At 39.3% G+C, this 24,523-nt stretch overlaps 1 protein-coding gene and 1 long non-coding RNA gene across 13 annotated transcripts in view; one reads left to right on the top strand and one right to left on the bottom strand.

Moving 5' to 3' along the window:
* LRRC4C (leucine rich repeat containing 4C) overlaps nucleotides 1–21,874 on the top strand; it is a 1,072,649-nt gene extending 1,050,775 nt beyond the window's left edge. For 10 of the 11 annotated variants that reach the window (XM_077287050.1, XM_077287057.1, XM_077287059.1 and 7 more), the window contains one exon: nucleotides 19,235–21,874. In XM_077287050.1, coding sequence (XP_077143165.1) covers nucleotides 19,277–21,196 — 1,920 coding nt within the window. In that variant the 5' untranslated portion in view covers nucleotides 19,235–19,276 and the 3' untranslated portion in view covers nucleotides 21,197–21,874. Of the gene's footprint in view, nucleotides 1–10,925; nucleotides 11,057–19,234 lie in introns of those variants that run through there. The other variant, XM_077287058.1, reaches the window with a different exon arrangement.
* Nucleotides 1,491–10,972, bottom strand: LOC143806476 (uncharacterized). Of its 2 annotated transcripts, none has more exons than XR_013221472.1 (3): nucleotides 10,781–10,972; nucleotides 2,556–2,660; nucleotides 1,491–1,692 (listed from the first exon to the last, which is right to left on the bottom strand). It is a non-coding gene; the product is annotated as an uncharacterized LOC143806476 (long non-coding RNA). The 2 variants fall into 2 exon arrangements; XR_013221473.1 differs by having other exon boundaries at nucleotides 10,786–10,972.
* Nucleotides 21,875–24,523: the final 2,649 nt, after the last annotated feature.

Below are 24,523 nucleotides of genomic sequence, written 5' to 3'. Positions count from 1 at the left end.
ATGATGATGAAATTGTCTTGCTATAATCATCAATCCAAATTATTTTTTTAATATTGCTCTGAGATCCATTTTGTGCTTTTTTTGGTTTTATGTTGATACCTTTATGGATGAGCTTATAATGTATGACCCTTCCTTCTGGAAACACTTCTCCAAACAGCAGCCCTACCCTCACTTCATCAGACAGCAGCCCTACCCTTGCTTCACCAGACAGCAGCCCTACCCTCGCTTCACCAGACAGCAGCCCTACCTTCGCTTCAGCAGACAGCAGCCCTACCCTCGTTTCACCAGACAGCAGCCCTACCCTCACTTCACCAGACAGCAGCCCTACCCTCGCTTCACCAGACAGCAGCCCTACCCTCGCTTCACAAGACAGCAGCCCTACCCTCACTTCACCAGACAGCAGCCCTACCCTCGATTCACCAGACAGCAGCCCTACCCTCGCTTCACCAGACAGCAGCCCTACCCTCACTTCACCAGACAGCAGCCCTATGCTCACTTCACCAGACAGCAGCCCTACCCTTGCTTTACCAGACAGCAGCCCTACCCTCGCTTCAACAGACAGCAGCCCTACCCTCACTTCACCAGACAGCAGCCCTACCCTCGGTTCACCAGACAGCAGCCCTACCTTCGGTTCACCAGACAGCAGCCCTACCTTCTCTTCACTGGACAGCAGCCCTACCCTTGCTTCACCAGACAGCAGCCCTACCCTCACTTCATTAGACAGCAGCCCCACCCTTGCTTCACCAGACAGCAGCCCTACCCTTGCTTCACCAGACAGCAGCCCTACCTTTGCTGCACCAGACAGCAGCCCTACCCTCACTTCACCAGACAGCAGCCCTACCCTCGCTTCACCAGACAGCAGCCCTACCTTCGCTTCACCAGACAGCAGCCCTACCCTTGGTTCACCAGACAGCAGCCCTACCTTCGCTTCACCAGACAGCAACCCTACCCTTGCTTCACCAGACAGCAGCCCTACCCTCGCTTCATCAGACAACAGCCCTACCCTCGCTTCACTGGACAACAGCCCTACGTCTACGGGGTTTAAACTTTGAAGGCTGGGGTTCCTCTGGAATCTGCCAGACTGAGTGGCTTAAGCCAAGTCTGTCCGAGGTGGTCTTTTTGGCGATCATTGTCACATGAGATCTAAGACACTCTACAAAAGACCCCCATTACCAATGCTAGCAATTTCACTGGTTGAAATCCATCTAATCCTGTGCTTAGATATGTATGTGTAAGTTTGGGGAGATTTGTGATCCCCTTAGAACAAGGACTGAGGTGCAACTGCTACTTTTGCAACCCAGCTCTACATATATTGTAGCTACACACGTGTCTGTTCCCGCTTTTAGCTTAGTACAGAAATTGGAGCAATGTAGGTGGCATTTTGGGCATAGTGATCTGCTATGATGAAGTAAAAAGCCCTTAGAGCTGCATGAAGGCTTCTGCTTTTGTTACATATTCTGCTTGACTATGAAGAAAGCTTTGCGTTCACCTTGTCAGTAGTGTTATTTTTTGCTACAGAGAAAACATGCATGAGTTTAGAGAAAAAAATATCATCAAGCAGAAAAGTGAAGAACAAGAGTAGATCTGCTGTAAAGTTCACTGGAACAAGGTAGGGTAAGCCTTCTCGCATGCCAGGCGTAGTCCTCCCGCTGTGCACTCCAGTAAAGTGTCTGCCGGAACTGAAAAGTATTTCTGTAGAGGAGAAAAAGATGCAGGTTATTATGTACATGGCAGAAAAAAATATCTGAACCTTTACAAGGTAATTTTCTTTTATCACACTGATTAATTTTTCACTGAGTATGGTATTGGGTAGAGATGAGCAAATCTGGCAAAATTTGAATTTGCCTATTTGAACGGATTTTGAAGACATTTGATTTGAAACAAAGTTATTTTCTATGAATATAATGCCTCTTATTATATTCTGTGGTCTCTGCAGACCTCAGGGCATAATACATTTAAGATTAAAAAAAAATCTTATTTTCCCCTTACTGCTCACCTTTCCAGGCTCTCCCGATGCTCCCTTCCCACTGTCCAGTCGGCCGCGCCTCCGTTGCATCTCCGGTTTAGTGCTCAATCTAAGCCAAAGCTACTGGCTGCAAACAAGCCCCAAAATAGCTATGCAGGTTCAGTGAACTCTTGGGCTTGCTTGTGGCCTCAAACCAGGTCAGAGATGCAACCCAACAGGAGCATAGGACTGGCCAGCGGGCAGGGAGGAGCGAGAGTGGCTGAAGAGGTGAACCGTGAGGTGGGTATGGTTTTCATTTTAACACTTTGCAGGCCCTATACTGTTTAGCAAGATGGTGGCCAAAGTTGGTGACCACTTTTCTAAATTCACACTAATAGTAGTAGATTACAAAAATCTTTGTAGAGTTCAATTCTGCTCGAATAAAATCAACCATCTCTCATTTTAGGGAGGAACTTGAGTAATTGCTTAAAAGTTTGCACCAACTGGATGTCTCCCATCCTGGATGAATTGGAGAGTGGTCCCCTATTTCATGCAGCCTTCCATTTGTCCTCTATAAAGATACATTTTCATTCTGTTGTCTTTGTATTACCTGCTCATCCATTCATTTCTCACAACTTTCCATGGCAATATCAAGGAAGTGGCTTGTGCTTGAGAATGGTTTGTGGTGTTGAAGAAGTTTTCCCATCTCGAACACCTATGGAATAAACTTAGCGTTGGCTTCAAGGACTTGAGTCTGTTCTCAGACCAAAATGGAATATCCTCAAAATATAATTTAGACATCTACTAGTTGAGTGTCCCACCATCTCCAGAATAAGGTTGTGTTATATAATCTTCTTCCACTGAAGAGATGGCCGTCCGCCCATATGAAGTGCTCATGCTTGGAATTTTTCAGAACTCTCATGGAAAAAATGGAGAAAGCTTCATATCCATGGTCAACGCTCCATAGCGGACATCACAAGAAGCAACTTACCAAACTCTTATCTTATTCTGTAATTATGCCATAAATGTCCAAGATGGGGTGACCCTAAGGAATTGTCTATAAGGAATAAATTCATCCAACCAACCAGGAATAGTTCATTTAATGACCTGAGAAATCTCATTGTTGGGTCCAAGTTAGAACTTTAACGAAGCCAAGCCGATCCCTTTAGCTCCTCTGTAAATTCGGTAGACTTGTTTTTGTTCAGAAGATTAGTGATTATCTTGTTCCATAAGGTAACTATCCTTTTTCCAACTTAATACAAAAGATTGGAGTGATCCTAAATCATTTACTAGTAAACCCCCAAATACATGATTCTTCCAACGAAGGTGAATTAGTGAGAAGGTCCTGAGCGAGTGAAGATTCTCCACCACTATACGACTTCCACCAGGGGGGATGTGTTACATTTTGCACAGTTATTGTTCTTTATCGGTAAAAAATAGCTCAAAATGGCATTTATTTTCGCCCCGTAATATATTTCAAATGGTAAGTGATGATATTAACACGATTCACCATTAGCCTAACATTCCATTATATAATGAACGTGCTATGGTACCATGGAAACAAAATCTTTTTATTATACAATTTACAATTCTGGCAAAATGAGCCGAGGTCGTGGATGATATCCACATGCTAAATTTTATTTTTATACTTCGGCATGCAATTTTAGAAGGAGTAGGAGCTTCAAAACACAGTCTAAATTCAGCCTGTCTTCATAACTGTGAATAAATGTTAAAGGGAATTTGTCAGCAGGTTTTTGCAATGTAATCTGAGAGCAACATGATGTAGGAGCAGAGACCTTAATTCCAGGGATGTATCACTTACTAGGCTGTGGGTTGTTGTTTTCAATACAATTAGTGTTTTATCAGCAGGAGATTATCACTGCAGGACAAGATATCATGTGTCTAGCCCCGCCCCCACCTTTCTTCCTATGCACAGTATACACAGGAATCTGCTAATCAGGGGTGTGGGCTGGGTTATATTTGGGCTACATTTATATCGAAGAAAACAGGGATTCTATCAAAACTGCACCCAGCCGCCCAGTAAGTGACGCATTTCTAGATTCAGGGTCTCTTAACCTATATCATGCTGATCTCAGATTACATGGCAAGAAAGTACTGACTTATTCCTTTTAAAGCTCTCCACCAAAATTTGTGTATTTTTTAACTATATATGTTAGCTAGAAAATAATATATAAGAAAATTCATCCTTAAAGGGATTGTCCACTATAGGTGACTTTTTTCCCCCATAAATGTATGTATCTAGAGCTAAAAATGATTCTTGCAGTTGAATGTCTTTTTGCACCATTTGCCTCCTGTAGCCTGTGTGCTGCATTTTCTGTTACTGGCTGCAGAATGAGCTAACTGAGAATCCGTCAGTGAGCCCGCCATGATGGTCTGATGAGGAGCTTGTAACTCTTTTATCTTTCTTTATTCTGGGCTCCTCTTAATTCATATTACCACTCACAGTTGAGTGCACGTGAAAAAAGGAGACCGTAAAGGCCAAATGCTGCAAAAATTTTAATGAAACCAAATTAGAAAAATTATTTTTAACCTGAAATACATTAATTTAAGCGAAAAATAAAATCATCCAAGGTGGATATCCCCTAAAATTTGTTTGTGTATAATGATAACTTTTTAAGAGGAGTTAAGGGAGTAGTTTTACCCATTGACAGAGTTATAGAAAAATGGCCACTGGACAAAGCTGAGCAGGGGCTGCCACTTGCCATTGTTACTTGCTCTCAAAGCAACTTATAAAACAGATGCAATTTATGACTGTCAATATCTTTATTCTGCCATACAATGCCAACTAATACTTCTGTGCCATGCCTATGCGAAACAGCCTAAATAATGCCGCTAAACAGTGCATAAATACTACTTCTACGCAGTATCCATCCACTTTTAATTGCAGTGCATTCTTCATTGCTGTTGTCATACACACAGCACAAATCATCTCAAAAATCTAATGGGTTAATTGTGAATCATCCAATAAGAAATGGACCCTAGTGCCAGTTGATCAACTGCAAAGACGATCATCCTCTTTGGCAACATTGAGACTTTATTACTTAATTCACTACTTAAGTCGTAAGTACTAAGAGTAAGACCCCAATTTATACTGTTGTAATGATTGCCACTTTCATTGCCAAAAACTATGATGCATTTTTTGCACATTCCCTGCTGGCTAAAAGTTGGTGTACCTGCCCGAAACTGCCATAAAAGTGCCAAAAGTAGCAATATTTTGGTGCAAAATGTTTCTGCAAACTTTTTGCCCAGTTAGGAGCAAGTTTAAATATTAAGTTTAAAGGCGGTATCCAAAAAAAAAAAATGTATCAAAGCACTGACAGGCAGGTAATAGCAACTTACCTGCTTGTTGTGCCCGGCGCCGTTCTCCCCCAGCACAGGGCGCTCACAGATGCTCCTGCCGGGGATTCGGACGCCTCTGCTGACATCACGTCTGTAGAGCAGGGGCTTCTTTTTCGGTCCGCTCTGTCTACGGGGCAGGACTTTCGGATTCATTTTGATTGACAGCTGGATTCCCACTGTCTAACTGGGGGATCCGGCTGTCAATCAAAATGACCTCAGAAGGTTTGCCCCATTGCATCAGCGGAGGCAGCTGAATCCCAGGCAGGAGCGGTCTGTGATAATGGCGCGGGGCACAACGGGCAGGTAAATTGCAATTACCGGGCTGTTGGTACATGGATACATTTTTAGTTTTTTGTAAAGTCCCGAATACCCCCTTTAAGCCCCCTGAATTCACAAAAAAAAATCACATTTCAAAAAACAGATTTGGTTCTAAATACACATCCATGTGACGGGTGAAAAATCATAAATCTGATGTCCCAGTAACGAGGAACCGTAGCAGCAAAACTGTCAACCAAGCTGCTGTTGTGTGAGGTCAAAGTGAGGGTCGTGAATCTGCAAAGAGCTGCTATCGATTTATTCCAGATCCTTCCATTTGTATTCAAATTAACTTAATTGAAATTGATTGTGTGCGTTTGTCTGACTGATTACGGGGTAAATTAGACTGTAAGCTCCAGTGTACATGCCAGACAACATTTCCCATACTTTATAAATCTGATTTTTTTATATTTTTTTTTTGTCATTTTTTAATTCATCATAACATCTATATTTTCACGACTGCAGATTATCCTCAACATTTAAGATCCTTTTTTTAAAAAAATTGTTAAAATGTATCTAAAGTAAAAAATGATGATACAATTTTGTTAACACGTCGGAATAATATATTTATCTCTTTGCGTTCTTTTGCAGACCTCTCTGTCACTATGGTTACAGACTACAAACTATCTTTGTGTAGTCATGTTTCACTTTACTCCATCTTTTCCCCAAAAAAATGTTTTGGAAAAAAGTGGACAAACTAACGCATGATTTATGGATCAGAATACGCGGTATCATGGACGCCCATTGAGGCTGTAGACACAAAACAGTAGCAATAAAAAAAATGAGTTACAAAAGGGTAAACAAAAAGGATCAATCCTTTACTTTGCTATGCTACTTTTGCGATCCCTGATTATGTTCTATCCATGGACATTGTCATTATGTGGTGTGGGAACGTCACCTAGATCTTCCTTTATCCATGCATGGTTGTTTTTATAGAAACACAGCCAAAAATACTGACAATCCGGACTTAAATATTTATCTCTGGAGAATTGGTGTAGTAATTTGGCAAATTGCAATTTTTCTTGGTGGTCAATGATAAGTTCAGGGACCTTATGGGCCTCTCTGGGACATCTGCTCAATTTGTCCCTTTCTAACAATATATTTGTCTCCATAGAAGTTGTCAGTTTTTACCCCGAGATTGACTGACAAAAATGTATTTGTGGTCAACGACAAGGGTACATCCAAATCCATCAAGGTTGGGCCCAGGGCTGACTGGAGAAGAGTGGACAAGTGACTTCTACACTTTCATCCTTCTAGAAAGTATATGAAACTACAAAGAACACTGCTGTATTCTTACATATAGTGTCATTTCTACTTGTGAGGTCTCAAACTCCAGGATTTGCTGTATGGGAGGCAGAAACACTAATAGTGAGCCACAGGCCGAACCAACACTAAACTAAACTAAAGTTTTTTTTTAAGAAAAAATTAAGACTTCATACAACTATGTTGATGTTTTCTATTAAAAAAAGTTATGGATATTATGACTCTAAACTGGGAAAGGCAAGAAAGAAAAGTCCGTTTAGCTGCACACATTATTTTTTGCAGTTAAAGAGTTAAATTTCAATTTTGGCAACATGTGCCTATTGGTCTTCCTAGGGTTTGTAGGCATGCAGCACGACCTGGCTTTCTTTCATTAGCACGGCATAAAAGTGCAATGGATGAAATGTCAGCAATACTGTATTTAATACAGATCCACGCGCTTCCCATAGAAATCAATGGAGTTTAAACTGTGGGCTGGTCATACAACGCTATAGACATTCATAAGAGCAAATGTAACATATGGAGGCAGATGTTTATTTATTGATAAATGTGAATTACAGATCTGTGTTCTAGACCTCACTGACGATACAAATCTCCGAGCTCGCTCGTACTGCCGGCTAATTGGCTTCTAGGTTAATTTGACTTGTGTGTCTGTGATAGGGGAATTAGGTATGGGAAATCTACCGGGGACCAGACAGATGTGAATGAATAAACATTTTCTGAAAAGCACTGCATAATACATAGTATCTGCACACTTCTAAAAAACAATGATAACACAAGTAGAGATGAGCGAACTCGAACACGGACTTCTCCCGTTGCAAAGTTCCGAGTTCCGGGGGAGAGAGATTTTTTTCCAGACCCAAAGTTTGGATTTCCATTATTTTCAATGGGATTCAGATTCTGGTTCAAGTTCGGATAACAGAACCCAAACTTCCATGGGTCCGCTTATCCCTGAATACCAGAATTACAGGTGATACTATTGTTACTTTATCATTATTAGTGTTACTGTTACTGCTGCTTTTGCGGATTCCTCTACAACAGGTATAATGACTACTGTCACTAAGGCTACTATTGCTACATCTATTGTACTATTAGAACCTCTGTGAGCAATAATAATAATGATTAATCAATAATCCGATTGCTTCCAGAATATCAGCTTTACAATCATCCTTCCTGATCTTTCAGAATTTCAATAAAATGGATTTTCATTTTCAGTAAAGTGGACCCAATATGAACTAAAATATCTAAAAATATTGAACATTGCGAGTACTTTCTGGGTTCGGTGCCGGCTGCCTCTGTGTTTTGGGCTGCAGCATTGATGTCATGTCGACAACTCAAATCACCACTGTAGCCAATCACTAGGATTAGAGGTGATGGCGACAAGGTATTCGGTAGTTGTAGACTTGAAGCTTGTCAATAATGACCCGGGGGGGGGGGAAGCCGAAAGTGGAGAAGATTTAAATGAAGCAGGAAAAGCTTCTTACAAAAAAATCTAAGGGGTGAAAGGACAGGCTCCTACTTCTGGACGTGCAGGGTAATAACCTGCAAACTATAATAGAGTACAACATAGTGCCTGCGTGATACAAATGTATCCACCAAAACCTTTCCACCAATTTGTCATGACGCTAACCCAACACGTGATCTCAGCTCGCTAGCAAAATCCTTAAACAACATCATGATCATTGGGTGGCAACATACAGGCGCGCAGAGCATAAACATCTCCCGACACATGCCAACATTTTAAAATTTCTTCAAAACAGGTCTTCCTTCACCACTTTTTTTGAGATTTGCCGAACCAAGAGTAAAAGTAAGGGCAGGTTCAAACCGTCGGAGATTCTCTCATCCGAGAGAATAGAGCAAATTATACAAATTATACTCTGAGCAAACTCTTAACAGAGTGCCAGAATAATGCCGTCCACTTCTCTGGGATGAGGAGACGATGGAGAAAAAAATGTCTCCATCTTCTTCTTTCTGTCAAAGTATGGAAATCAAACTGCCTTCAGGTGTCATCCGAGTGAGGTCCGATGTTTTCCACGGACTCATTGACTTTTATGGCTCAGTTCGATCCCAATATTAGATCATGCTCGATCTTTTTTTCCAAGATGGGCTATATCCAAAGAAAATATTGGTGAGATCCAATACAGTTAGCAATTTACGGAGGGAGGTCCTCCTTGAAGTCCTTATAGGAAATTGATGCCCTAGTAGTCTCTTATCGTCTGGGAGGATAACCTCTATAACCCTTTGCCTATGCCACATGGAATCCTTGGATAATGAGGGTCCTTACTGATAAGGGTCTGTGTTTTTTTTGTAGAAATCTCTGCATGTTCTTTCTTTTGGAACTAATTTTTAGTTGTAGAATTTTCTACACCAAATCTACCAGTTGTTAATTGACCACAACGGTACATGGTGGTGTCAAGTAGCACCAGGGGGGTTCATTCCGACTAATCACTGAAACTCCGACATATATCACCCTATACATTATGTACAGTGCACAGCTCTTCTTCGATACAGCTTTATAGCTAATGCTACATTTTCTAAATTTCCAATCTACATGTAAAGCGAGAGCGTTGTGATAATATGTCTAAAGAACGTGAACTCTACGACTATTCCAAAACAATTCCCTTCCACCCCATTAGAGCGATGCCATTAGGCACCTGAATGGAGGAACATTTTAGTGTGATTGCTTTTGGAATGGATAGATTACTTCATCCTACAACAAAGAGCTCAGAAGTAACTGCTATATTATAGCTTGGATTTCAGCCAGCGATGCTTAAACTTCCCGTCCTTGGTAACCATGGAAACTTCTGAAGGTAATTCTGGGAAAAACAGGATTTTTCAAGGATGCAACTTATATGATGCTCAAAGTAAAATAAAATCTCTGGTTAGAAAAAGAACAAAAACTCTAAATATACTTACATGCATTTATTTTTTTTTACAATAGATGATAATGAAATAAATCATAAAGTGCAAACATGGAAACAAAGGCAAACACAATGTATCCACCAGGTTCCCTTATGATGGAGTACCATAGAGTTTAACTCTTCCACACTTGGATACGTTTTGGAGTTGAAGGTGCTTAATCACATTATGCTCAGAAGTGTCCATCCTCACCTTTTCTCAAATTTCTCAAAATGGATAATTAAAGAATAATTAAATGTTTGAATGTTCCTGAAACCAAAAATCTCACAATTCAACTCATCAGACCACAGAACAGATTTTCAGTGACGTAATTTCCAGTCCTTGTGTTGCTCGGTCTAAGGGTGCTTTCACATTGCATTATGTCACCTGTTTAGTGGCCCCATCAGGGTAACGTCTGAACCCCCCGCAAAACGGGATTTGGACGTATGTCATTACGTCACCAGTTTAGTGGCCGCATCGGTGTAAAGTCTGAACCCCCGCAAAACAGGATTTGGACGTATGCACCGACGGACCCATAGACTATAATGGTGCTGGCAAAGTGTATGTGCACTTTGCCGTGCATCATTTTGAGCGTGTACACCTACCAGAGGCAAACACTCAGACATAGTAGGCTGCGTGTTCTCATATGTCCGAATCCTGTTTAGCGAGGGGTTTCAGACAGAAGCCCTGAAGGGGCCACCGAACAGATGTGAAAGCACCCATAAGTCTCTTTGTCACACAACATTTTGCTTGTTTTTCTACTAAAGATCTTTTTTTCACAATATCTATTTTTTTCCTTTTAGTATTTTTATAGATAGTTTCCATGGAGATAGGCTTTGCAGGCATCCTGTGATCCTTACGTGGGCACAAATGACAACTGATTATATTTGGTATTAAAAAGTGGCACTCCTTAGTTAGTTAACATAGGATCTGAAATGGGAGGTGAAGTTTGTGGATCAGAATGTATTTCAGCACAGTACCATGTGTACCCTGCCATCTAACCTTACAAGAAAAGTTCTCTTTCTCCTGCTGCACATATCCGCTGATGTCACTTTAACAGAGCGGCAGTTTTTCTTCCTGATGACAGGGTGGGACTACTGGTGTCATGCTGATTGACCTTCATCTCTCAGCTGCCTAACTGGAGAAGCTGGCTGTCAATCAGCATGACATCAGTTGTCTCGCCCTGTCAACAGGAAGACAAACTGCTGCTTTCTTGACATGGAGCAGCTGAATCTCTGGCAGGAGCGGTCAGTGACTGGTGCGGGGTACAACAGACAGGTAGTTGCCTCCATTAGCAACTACATGCCTTATTTTTTTTAATGTCCCAGATATTCTTTGTAAATGTAAAGTATGGGCTCGACAAGAAAATTCTTCTGAACTTTATAGACCTCTCCTTGAATTTTACTCCTGAAGAAACTATTGCACATAAAGTTGGTCATATCCCCAAAGCTCAATCTTCAAGATTTTAGAAGTATAAACCATTTTTCTGATGTTTTTGAAATTCAGTTCCATTTTTGAGTAGAAAATAATTGCAAAACGTTATGAATAGAACCAACAACAAGCAATCTATTACTCCTAAACTCAAAAGACATAGGATGGATATATCCTGAAATGGAACAAGATAACCAGATTTAAAGAAAAATATGATGTTGTGATCCTAAGTCTGAAGATGTTTATGCTATATGTGTCTATATGTGGTCAGTCACCCGATGACTGTGATGAGCTTTGCGGTCTAAGTCGGCTTGTAACAATGTATAGCATTTATATTGTGATACATTGGACAGATGAATATGTCAAAATGGTGGAAAAAAGATGGTTTGTAGCATAATTTGAGAAAGGGGCCTAAAGGATCCCGAAGGGCATAAAATAGACGATCTGACATACATCTCTACGTCAAACCACTGTTTCCATTCAATTACCAACACCTTTACCACTTTTCAAAATGGCACATATGATATAGTCTATCTAGGACAGATCATTAGCATTTTGGGCACATGTCACTTTTTCAAATGGTTATTCCTAGAAAAACCCAGTAAAATGGGATAATTTGTTAATCGCTGGGGGGGTTACTGTCAAAACTCCCACTCATTTCAAGATTAAGGCCATGGAAACCCAAGAGCAGGAGCCCTGCTATGAATGGAGCAAAAGGGTCACATATTACAATTTCTGCTTCTCTACATTTCTCCCAAGATGGCATCCAGCAGAGGATCCTATTATTTATTTGGTACAATTCACACATGTAGCCACATGAGTTAATTTTATGTAAATCATATGCAAATGTATGCTAATATATAAGCTTTATGGAGTTTTTCACTATTTACTTCTGACTTTTCTCAATTTTATTTTTATAATATTTTTTACCACTTTTGAATGATTAATATATTTTCTTATCTCCTGCCTTAAGGTTTGTCTTAAAAGCACCCACACATCTTATGAAATTGAGCGTTGTCCCTAGATACAATTGATTTTCGAAAAGCAATAAGTAAATGGTGCTCTCGCGCTTCACTCGATACATATTTAGCGCTAATAAATTACCCTTTCACATATCCCTTTAATGCTCCTTTTTAAGTTCAATTTCGAAAGCAACACATTCCTTGGCTTGATTTTCGGAAGATTAATGACTAAATAAAGATGCAACATTTACAGAAGCCGATTATCTTGGTCACCATAACCTTCAGGGTCATCGTGACTTCTGGTAAAACCTTGGACTACAGATCAACGAGTAGAATCTCCTACTTATCATGATGGGATGTAACCAGGATCATATATAACCACCTGATTATTAATGATTGGTTGATAAAAGACAAGTCATGTTGTTGTCAAAGCCCTAAGTCCCTTCTACTTGTACATCCTACTGTCATTTTACTATAAGAATCTGTCCCCAACATAATGGAGGCAGCTCTGTTCTATCAATGACCAGAGCTCTTGCGGCCACAAACTTCTTTAATCGTTAGAAAGTGTTGTTATGTTCATCCTTTAGATACTGAGAAGTTATCCTGTAACATAATCTATACTGGTGACTGCATGCCCTTTAAGAATCTTTCTCTTGATTTATTCAGCTTTATATCAGCTGGAAAATCAGGAAGGTAATTTTCAGAAAATACTCAATGATTTATGTAAAAGTGAGAGTGTGGCTTTAATTTTAATTAGAAACCTTAATAGTGCTCTCTAGAAAACCCCCAAGGGAGAAATTTTCAAGAATTAGGACCGAAAAAGCGTGTGCACAGGAAAGAACTGGTCATTAGAACAGTACTGATGAGTATTCTTTCTTAAAGGTGGAACTATCACCAGGTGAAAAGTGGTTAATCGTTGCTCATATTTTATTTCCGCTGTTCTACTGAGTATTCTGGTTTTTGTTTTTTTCGAATCCGCCATATGGTTCCAGAGATATGGGCCTTTCTATGTAGTACAAATATTTATGGTCTTTACAAAAGGGGCATGGCTAACAAGGTATTTATGCAGAGAAGCCAAAGGACACGCCCCACAGAATTTTGTGAACCACGCCCCTTTAGAAAAGACTATAAAATATAGCGCTAACTAAAAAGTCCAATATCTCTGGAACCGTATGGTGGATTTTAATGAAACAAAAAATGGAATATTCAGGGGAATAGTGGCAATAACATAAGGCCAGAAACTGGCCACTTTTCACTTGTTCATAGGTCCCCTTTAAAGCAAGTGTCCCATGTATTCCCAGATAAATGCATATTAACATTGCATCTTAATTTAGTAATACATGTATTAATTAAGACTCAAGTAGATGGCAAGGAGGGACCATAGTTCAGACCAATCGACAGAAGATGGTGGAGGAGGCAACAGTGTATCAAAGCATCATTCTATTGTCCCAAAAGTAAGGGAGATGCCAAGAAGTACTGTACGTTGGGCCATATATTGAATTGTGGTGCATATCGCATTGTCAACACATTTTCCTCGAAATTTTTGGCAGCACATAATGTTGCCATTTAATGTTAAGGCAAAACTGAAAAATACCACATACATAATACCATTATAAAGTGCCCAAATGTTATATAGTGTCCAAATAAGAGTCCACATTATAATGTAATGTATTTTTCTGATAAAAGTAAATTTATGAAGAGCCCGCATTATATTGCCATATAATTTCCATATAATTATACTCTTATAAAAAGCTTATATAATACCGGCATATAATTCACACATAATAATACTCTTATAAAGAGCCCGTAAAATGCTGCCATATGATTTACACATAATAATATGCTTATGAGTAGCGTGTACAATACCGTCATATTACTCACACATAATAATACGAGCCCGTGTAATACCGTCATATAATTTACACAAAATAATGCTCTTATAAAAGCGCAATTAATGCTTCCATATAATTTACGCAAAATAATAGTCTTACATAAATGTACATAATGCTGTCCTATAATTCACACATAATGCTCTTAAAAGGATTCTTCTACATACCGACATATAATTCATACATAAAAATAATCTTACCATGAGCCTACATAATACTGTCATATAGTCCACACATGACAATACTCTTACAAGGAGCCCAAATAATGGTGACATAAAATTTATACATAATATACTCTTATAAAAAGCATACACAATACTGCCATAACATCACACATAATAATATCGTCATGAAGAGCCCATATACTACCACTTTAAAATATACATATAATTAACATACGGTACGTAATACCGCCATATAATTCATACATAAAAACAATCTTACCATGAGCCTACTTTATTCTTTCATATAATCCACACATAAAAATACTCTTATAAGGAGCCCAAATACTGTAATACTGACATATGATTTATATATAATATACTCTTATAAACAAGCATACACAATACTGCCATATAAATCACACATAATAATACCATCATGAAGGGCCCATACTGTATAATACCACTTTAAAATATACACATAACTAACATATGGTATGTAATACCGCCATATGATTCACACATAATAATACTCTTTGAGAGAGCAGACATAAAACTTTAATATGAATCACACATAATACTCTTATAATATGTCTTCAAACTACCACCATATAATTCATACATAAAAACTCTTATCATAAGCCTTCATAATATCGTTACATAGTCCACACATAAAAATAGTTTTATAAGGCGCTTGCATGATACTGCTGTAATTCGCACACAATAACACTTGCATGAAGAGCCTGTATATTACCGCCTGAAAACATACACAAAATAATCTAACAGACGTCTGCATAATACCGCCATATAGTCCCACATATAAAAATGGTTTTATAAGGCACTTGCATAATACCATCGTATAATTCACAAACAATAACACTTACATGAAGAGCCTGTATATTACCGCCTGAAAACATACACAAAATAATCTAACATACGTCTACATAATACCGCCATATATTCCGCATATAAAAATAGTTTTATAAGGCGCTTACATGATACTGCTGTAATTTGCACACAATAATAATTGCATGAAGAGCCTGTATATTACCGCCTGAAAACATACACAAAATAATCTAACACGTCTACATAATGCCGCCATAAAGTCCACACATAAAAAATGGTTTTATAAGGCGCTTGCATAATACTGCTGTATAATTCACACACACAATAACACTTGCATGAAGAGCCTGTATATTACCGCCTGAAAACATGCACAAAATAATCTAACAAACGTCTACATAATACCACCATATAGTCCGCATATAAAAATGGTTTTATAAGGCGCTTGCATAATACCGCCGTATAATTCACAAACAATAACACTTGCATAAAGAGCCTGTATGTTACCGCCTGAAAACATACACAAAATAATCTAACATACGTCTACATAATACCGCCATATAATTTACACATAATAGTCTTTTAATGTGCGTACATAATACCATCATATAAAATCACACATAATGCTCTTAATACAATTCTGCAAAATACCGCCACATAATTCACACATAAATATACTCTTACCAAGAGCCTACGTAATACCGTCATACACTCCACACTTAAAAATACTGCTATAAAGAGCCTGCAAAAAACTGAGAAATAATTTGCACATAAAGCAATAATTTAATTCCTGAATAATACCGCCATACACCATTATACAACAATAAATATATAACTATATGTTATAATTAGCATCTGGAGTCCTCCTTGGAAACGAAGGCTCGGGGCAATTGCCCAGTTTGCCCCCTCCTAAAACCAGTCCTGTTTTCAGTTCAGCTCAGAATCTTTTTCTCTGGAGTGAACGTCATAAATTATAAAACCTTTACACGGCGCCACAGTCCTGAACGATGAGCCTGCGCTAAATAATAAATTTTCTTTTTGTAACGAGGCTTTTTCCTGTGAAAATGAAACGCGATTTGGCCTAATGTTGAACAACCTTTGCTGATACACATTTTGTTATACCGCACGCATGCATTATGCATCGCACTGCTCCGGGTTATGAATGTGCTTTCAGCTGGTTTAAGTCTTCGCTTATGTCTGATTCATAGGAAATTTCATTAATCTCTACAGAAAAAGGGACCTTGCAGTGAGCTGCAGATTGGAAATGAACCCAGGGCTGTGGGTTAGAATGAATCAGCAGGAAAAGATTGGAGAAACCCATTTTGGATGGTGTAAGCAGAAGGAATGATTCAGAAATCGACAAGAATCCTTCTCCGGAAACGAGTCTCTGCGTTTAACAGACCAGTTCTAACTTCCATTAACATTGTGTTTTCTGAGTGCTGATATGTAGATACTTCTTAATTGAATTATATCACTTGTTTTCTGTAATTAAAGGGTTATCCCGACCCTTTCAATATGCAGCGACCCCATAATTCGGCGATCATCCGTTGGCCTAGATCATGGGTGGGCAATTAATTTTTCCGAGAGGCCACATGTTTGACTGTGAGTGTTGTGAAGGGCCGCACCGTCTGGTCGACCTTTATTCTGCATATTATTATTGTTTCATATGAATTTTTATCACTTAATATTGGGCAGACTTAAGTACGGTGACTTGTTATGATAAGGCTTGTTGTAACCTGTATTCTTACCTCTAGCAGCGAATCAACACCGTATAAGTCACTGCTTTTTATAAAATTTATATATAGCAGTAAATCGTACAACTTCCAACACAGTATGATGCCCCCCACACACACTATGATCTCTCCACAAAGCCCCCTACACAGTATTATGTCTTCAAAAAGCCCCCTCACACAGCATTGTCTCCACGCAGCCCACTTATGCAGTATTTTGTCCCACACAGCTCCTTTACACGGTATGATGCCCCCACATAGTATAATGTCACCCCACACAGTCCCTAAAACAGTCAGATGTCCACTCAAACAGAATGATCTCCCCACAAAGTCATTTACACAGTATTATGTCTCCACACAGCCCCTTACACAGTACGATGTCTCCACACAGCCACTTACACAGTATTACGACCCTGCAAAGCCCCTTACATAGTATTGGGTCCCGACACAGCACCTTACACTGTATTATGTCCCTGCATGGCCCCCTTACACAGTATTATGTCCCCACACAGTCCCCTTACACAGTATTATGTCCCCACACAGTCCCCTTACACAGTATTATGTTTCCACACAGCCCCCTTACACAGTATTATGTTTCCACACAGCCCCCTTACACAGTATTATGTCCCCACACAGCCCCCTTACACAGTATTATGTCACCATACATCTTCCTTTCACAGTATTATGTCCCCACACAGCACATTACGTAGCCCCCTTACACAGTATGATGTCCCAACACAGCACCTTACATAGTATTATGTCCCCACACAGCCCCCTTGCACATTATTAGGTCTTCATATAGCCCCCATACAGAATTATGTTCACAAACAGCCCCATATGCAGATTCATGTCCCTCACACAGCCATTCAAACAGTATTATGTCCCCACACAGTCCCCTTACACAGTATTATGTTTCCACACAGCCCCCTTACACAGTATTATGTTTCCACACAGCCCCATGCAAAATTATGTTTACACACAACCCCTTTATACAGTATTGACTGTAGTAGTAGTGACCACATCCCCCTTGCATAGCTCAATATCCCCCACACATCCTCCGTGCAGAATGATATCCCCAAACAACCCCCATGCGCAGTATGATGTCTCCCACACAGCCCCCATGGGCAGTAAGATGTAAAAAAATGTAAAAAAAAAACAACTACTCTCCTCACCCTGTTCTCCTGCAGTTTCGGCCTGCGGAGTGTACTGAAGCACAGCAGGCACCACTGTAGTGATGTAATAATTTCTACTGCACTTTGAAACGCACAGGCTCAATAATGGATGAGAGCGCAGTTTGCTCCCTGTTATCAGAGATAACTTATCCATATCCTGGGGATACAGATACCAGTGAAAGTGAGATGCCGGGGGAGGGCAGTCACATTGTGGAGGACACCACTGCAAAAAGCCCTTTGGCTGTGTCAGTCCGTGAGCCGCACCAGAGATCCACATGTACCCCATGAGCCGCACTTTGCCCACATTTTGTCTAGATAATATGACCAAGAGATCACACATTTTCTGTAAAGCAGCTACATAGTACATGGATCCCGGGCATGAGCTGATTTTTGCTGGGCCCTTTAGATGATGGACCTGAGCACGGACAATTTTCCTCCCTAGGTTGCATGCATGGTTGAGATTTTTATGTTTCATGTCTTAGGACAACTGAATGTTATCACTGATGTTGTACATAAGTGTGGCGGCAATGTGGAGGAGGAGCTGGATCTACCAGTAGGACCATTGGACATTTATCTACAGGGTTTCAAAAGGATGAACAGTTTCTATATGGAAAATTTGCACATAAATAAATTGAATGAAAATGATGCTTAATAAATGTTAATTAGTCACTACCCGTGTTCCAACACCGAGAGTGCTGTGAAATGCCGCTAGAAGTTGTGAGAGGTGCGTTACATTGTAAGAGCAGACATTTTGACATTACTAAGAATTAAAAAAAAAAAGAAATGTGCAATGCTAAAACATCATGAACTCTGATGTGAAAAGTTCAAATAAAGAAACCCTATAATTAGAGATGAGGAAACCAATTTGCAAGACATTGGTCCAGCCGCCTTGTCAGTTGTCCATGGTTGCTGGGCAGGAGACCTGAGAACTGACTTCTATGTACCCAAAACCCTGACACCTTTCCTGATCTCAATTAATTTCTGCAGCTTCAAACACACATCCAACCATGCCAGGGTCCAGGTAAGAAGCGGTTTGCAGAACTCCAGTCCAGCGGCCATGCAATACTAATAACTTAAAAATAGATGCAGTTTAAGGTGCCTGACAATTTGTGCTTTTAGACTCCTGAGATGGAGTCCAACTTACAATTTCAAATGCTTTTTCCATAAAGCTATTATGACTTATGTAACCAAATTTTATTCACATGTGAAATCTGTATTTTCCACCAAAAACGGTCATTCATTTTCGATATTTCTCTTTTTTCTTTCAGAATACTGGAACTCCAGAAGGACCAAACACACACAAAGTATGAATGTTGAACAAGATGACATTACATCCACAGCAGATGATGATAGGTCCTAGGTTCAACAGGGCCTTATTTGACCCCCTTTTTATTGTGCTGTTGGCTCTTCAGCTTCTCGTGGTGGCCGGCTTGGTTAGGGCTCAGACCTGCCCTTCTGTATGCTCCTGCAGTAACCAGTTCAGCAAGGTGATTTGCACTCGGAGGAACCTACGTGAAGTTCCAGATGGTATATCCACCAACACAAGACAGCTGAACCTTCATGAAAACCAGATCCAAATAATCAAGGTGGACAGTTTTAAACACTTAAGACACTTAGAAGTTTTACAGTTGAGTAGGAATCACATTAGGACGATTGAAATCGGGGCCTTCAATGGCTTGGCAAACCTAAACACCTTGGAACTGTTTGACAATCGTCTGACCACCATTCCAAATGGAGCTTTTGAATATTTGTCCAAACTGAAAGAACTTTGGCTGAGGAACAATCCTATAGAAAGCATTCCATCGTATGCTTTTAACCGCATCCCTTCACTACGTAGATTGGATTTGGGGGAAATGAAAAGATTATCCTATATCTCAGAAGGAGCATTTGAAGGGCTTTCCAACCTTAAGTATTTGAACCTTGGGATGTGCAACCTAAGAGAAATCCCCAATCTTACCCCTCTTGTAAAACTCGACGAGCTAGATCTTTCTGGGAATCACCTTTCAGTTCTTAGGCCAGGATCATTTCAAGGGTTGACCCATTTGCAAAAACTTTGGATTATGCATTCCCAAATTCAGGTAATTGAAAGGAATGCGTTTGATGACCTTCAGTCTCTCGTGGAGCTTAATTTGGCACATAATAACCTAACTTTACTGCCTCACGATCTTTTCACACCTCTCCATAATTTGCAAAGGATTCAGTTGCACCACAATCCTTGGAACTGCAACTGTGACATACTTTGGCTTAGTTGGTGGTTGAAGGAGATAGTGACGACCGGCAGTACGTGTTGTGCTCGTTGTGCTACTCCCCCCAGTTTAAAAGGTACTCACATTGCGGAGTTGGACCAGAATTATTTTACTTGTTACGCCCCTGTGATTGTGGAGCCACCTGCTGATCTGAATGTTACCGAAGGAATGGCTGCTGAACTCAAATGTCGGGCGTCTACGTCATTGACTTATGTTAGTTGGATTACACCGAATGGATCAATCATGACCCATGGAGCTTACAAAGTGCGTATTTCTGTGCTTAATGATGGCACTTTAAACTTTACTAATGTGACAGTGCGGGATACAGGATTGTATACATGCATAGTGAGTAACTCAGCAGGGAACACCACTGCCTCAGCGACGCTGAATGTGACTGCGACCGATACTGGTTACACATACTTTTCCACCGTCACTGTAGAGACTATGGAACCATCTCAGGATGAGGCGAGGACCACGGAACATCATGTGGGTCCTACACCAGTCATTGACTGGGAAACCACAAATGCAACCACCTCGCTCATGCCACAGAGCACAAGATCCACAGAGAAGCCCTATACCATCCCAGTTACAGATGCAAACAGTGGAATGCCAGGGATTGACGAGGTTATGAAGACCACCAAAATTATTATTGGCTGTTTTGTAGCCATCACCCTTATGGCAGCTGTCATGTTGGTTATTTTCTACAAAATGAGGAAGCAGCACCATAGGAAGAATCATCACGCTCCGACGCGGACTGTTGAGATTATAAACGTGGATGACGAACTCACAGCAGATACGCCTATCGAGAGTCACTTGCCTATGCCCGCAATAGAACACGAGCATCTAAACCACTATAACTCTTATAAGTCTCCTTTTAATCACACGACAACAGTGAACACAATAAATTCAATACACAGTTCTGTGCATGAACCTTTATTGATTCGCGCAAGCTCTAAAGACAATGTACAGGAGACTCAGATCTAAAAAATCGACAGCGCAACAGACTAAGAGCAAAAACAGACAATTTATATTAAAAAAGGAACGAAAATGACTGGGCTAAATCTACTGTTTCGAATAAAAAGTGTCTTTACATAAAAAAAAAAGAAATAATAAAAAAAAACAAAGAAATTTATTTATTAAAAATTCTATTGTGATCTAAAACCAATGAAATCCTGTGTATTCCTCCAGATATTCATGGTTGAACCCAAGTTCTCATATTTTCCAACCTAAATTCCATCAGGATGACCTAATTGTAGAGATTTTTTTGTTTTGTCAAATCTGTTTTGGGATTTTTTTTTTATTGTGCACTGAAGGCTTAAATTGGTTTATGGGTTTATTTTCCTATATCCTTGCCAACAGGGGAATCCTTCACAAGAGATTCTCTGTCTGATATTGGAGATGGTTTATAAGTTGCCTAATAGGGAATGACTCGTCATCAACCGGTAGATTCACAAGAAGAAGCTAGAGAGTAATTATTTTTTATTTTCCTTGTAATAACCTATTCCATATTTTGCAGAATTTATATTCTTTAGAGAAAATATAAAGGTATACAAAAAAAAATGACATGTAAAGAATCTATAATCATTTACGTGGCTCGGGAATGAGCCAAATTTGTAGCTCGAACACTTAAAGAAGGTTATGAATAAAACGAGAAATGTTTTCTATACTTGGGCAAGCTTCTTTTTAAGGTCATTTATTTTATAAAAGAGCAAAGGGTTAATAGAAAATGAAATGTCTTTTTTAAATTTTCATTTAATAAATCAAAAGTACACATGAAAATAAGTATCTTTGTAATATATCTTATCAGAGAATTCCGCTTCTTCATCGTTTGCTCTCGATTCATGGAGAATCCATATTCAGCTAAAATGGATTTTTCTCTACTGTGGAAAAAAGTGGAGAATCAAAATGCATTAAAACATCACATTTAATTGTAGATAAAAAACATGTTAGTGCAACGGTTGAAGCGTTTTGAGCTAGACTAGCTCTTAATCATGATTTTTCTATTGCAGAGATAACAGTTAGTGCTTTTAAAATTCAATGGAGAAGGGAGGGGAAAATAAGTGGGAGGAGCTACAGGCAGCCAATGACATTCTGCTGTAGGCGCCATTGAACTTTTTGAGCACCAACTGCCACTTCCCTTCTCAGTAAAAGGGAAATCTATATTCATTATAGACAGAATTGACCACTGAATTGAAATAATTGAGAATGAATGATCAGTCCAAGAGGAGAAAAGAAGTAGATTTCTTTAATAAGCTATAAAGTTTCTTATTTTCATATTTACTACTAATTAAAAAGAAATATAGAATTAAATAACGGTTAACCATTAAATGGGTGTGATAGTGTCAGTTACATAATATTCCAATGTGTTGACCCTAATTTGTGTTCAGATTCCGTTAAGAATTCTCTCTCTTGCAAAACAAATTCAAACCTACAGTGTAACATGGTGGAAGAACTCTAGACAGGCTGCAATTCACATCACAACCAATGGGAGGCCAGATAGAGGCACATTTAGCATAAGCATCTCTTGATCGAATAAGAAAAAAAATGACTATTTTGCATTTTACATGTTGAGTCAAGAGGCAAGGTAAGGACAGATTTGTCTATATGGGATATGTCATCTAAACGCAATGTAAATTAACTTGGTAGAGTCCATAGAACTTTATAATCAAGGTTATAACTGTTTTTCTACATTTATATCTAGGTTTTAATGGCACTTTACAGAGTTACACACTGTGGTCATAGGAAGGATAACATACATATCTATATACTGAAGCTCTTCAACTATTTACTATGGTTGTTGGTGTATACTCTGAACTATGTTGGTTTTGTGTTTTATTTTTGGTTTTATTCACTTTCAATTTTTCCCCGACAAAAAAGTGGGTAAAGGTAAGAGCCAATTGTACTGATTCACACGGAGAACCAGTCCTGACAGAAACGGAAATTTTACCAGTATTTGGAGGGACTTCTAACAAAGAAGTCAAGAAACAAAACTTGAAAAAATTGGGTTATCCTGCGATGCCATTGAAGAAGGATGAGAGATGCCGAATCCAAGTGTATGCGGATTATTCGTCAACGCATTTCGAAGAAGGAATATGGCCAGACCTTCTGTGGCTCCATGACAAATGGTGAAGGGATTAACATAGCGAGGTTCTGATATCGTCGTTCCAAAAAATAACTAAGAACACAAGAAAGAAGCACTCACATAGAGGTCTTCGATGGGAATGGAAATCCCCCGGTCAGGTCTGGCCATATTCCTTCCTTTTTATTTTACATTTATACTCAATCATTTGCTCTGAACATGGCATCATGAGTCTCACCGCATCCATCTGAAGTGAAGTGAAGTTCTATTCTTTCTTCTCCCGTTATATATTTGTTTTCATTATATTCACCATGTCTTGAGGTGCGTTCATATGTATTCACATGTATTTACATCTCATTGATATCTACAGACTATTTATGGGTGGACCGCTGGAAGTTTGAGTTCTGGTACCTGACCCGGACTTTTGAGAAAGATCAGTTCAAGTACCAGAACAGTACTCAAACTTCCACCAGAACCCTAACAATATTAAACATAATGGACTCCCGAACTTGTAAGAAAAACAATTCTCTCTCTGTCTCTCCTTTCCCTGAACACTGCACCGGACTTCAGGGGAAAGTTCATGTTTGGCGCTCATATCTAAACACTGACTGTCTGATATTAACGCAGAACATTTCTGTTTGGGTTCGCCCTTCTCTACTTATCACCATTCATTTTGATTATTTTATGTTCAATAAAGGATAACCATTGAATACCCATATGTCACTTTTTCTAGTTCTCCATAGCAAGTAAACCCCAACCATTGTGTGGCTCTTACCATCAATCATTTACTTCTATACCTTTAAAGAACATTCATAGACAGGTCCGATTCCATTTATTTTATTCCATTTATTTATTTTTTCACTTATTTCTCATTTATCCAATATAACATTCACTACCATCTACAATGACTTCCTTGTACTTCAGATTGTCAATCATGTCTTCCATAATATTATTTATTAAACCTGTAACATATGAAATACAATTCTTGACCTCCAGGTTAAATGTTACGCCGTGGTCATATACTCACTTGATCCATTTTCTTTTACTTGATGATCGCTTTATCTATTTGTATCTGCTTGTGCTGATTGTTGCTATCACCGGTTTTGTCCTGATGAAGAAGTTGTTAACTTCGAAACGCGGTGTCAAATTATCCACATACATTTGGATTCTGCATCCCACACCAGCGCAGGTTAATCCATTTTTCTCCAGTTTTGTTTCCTAGTTCTCCTCAT

This window comes from Ranitomeya variabilis, chromosome 2, assembly GCF_051348905.1.
Source record: "Ranitomeya variabilis isolate aRanVar5 chromosome 2, aRanVar5.hap1, whole genome shotgun sequence".
Lineage (NCBI taxonomy): Eukaryota > Metazoa > Chordata > Amphibia > Anura > Dendrobatidae > Ranitomeya > Ranitomeya variabilis.
This window is presented reverse-complemented; position numbering and strand designations above follow the sequence as displayed.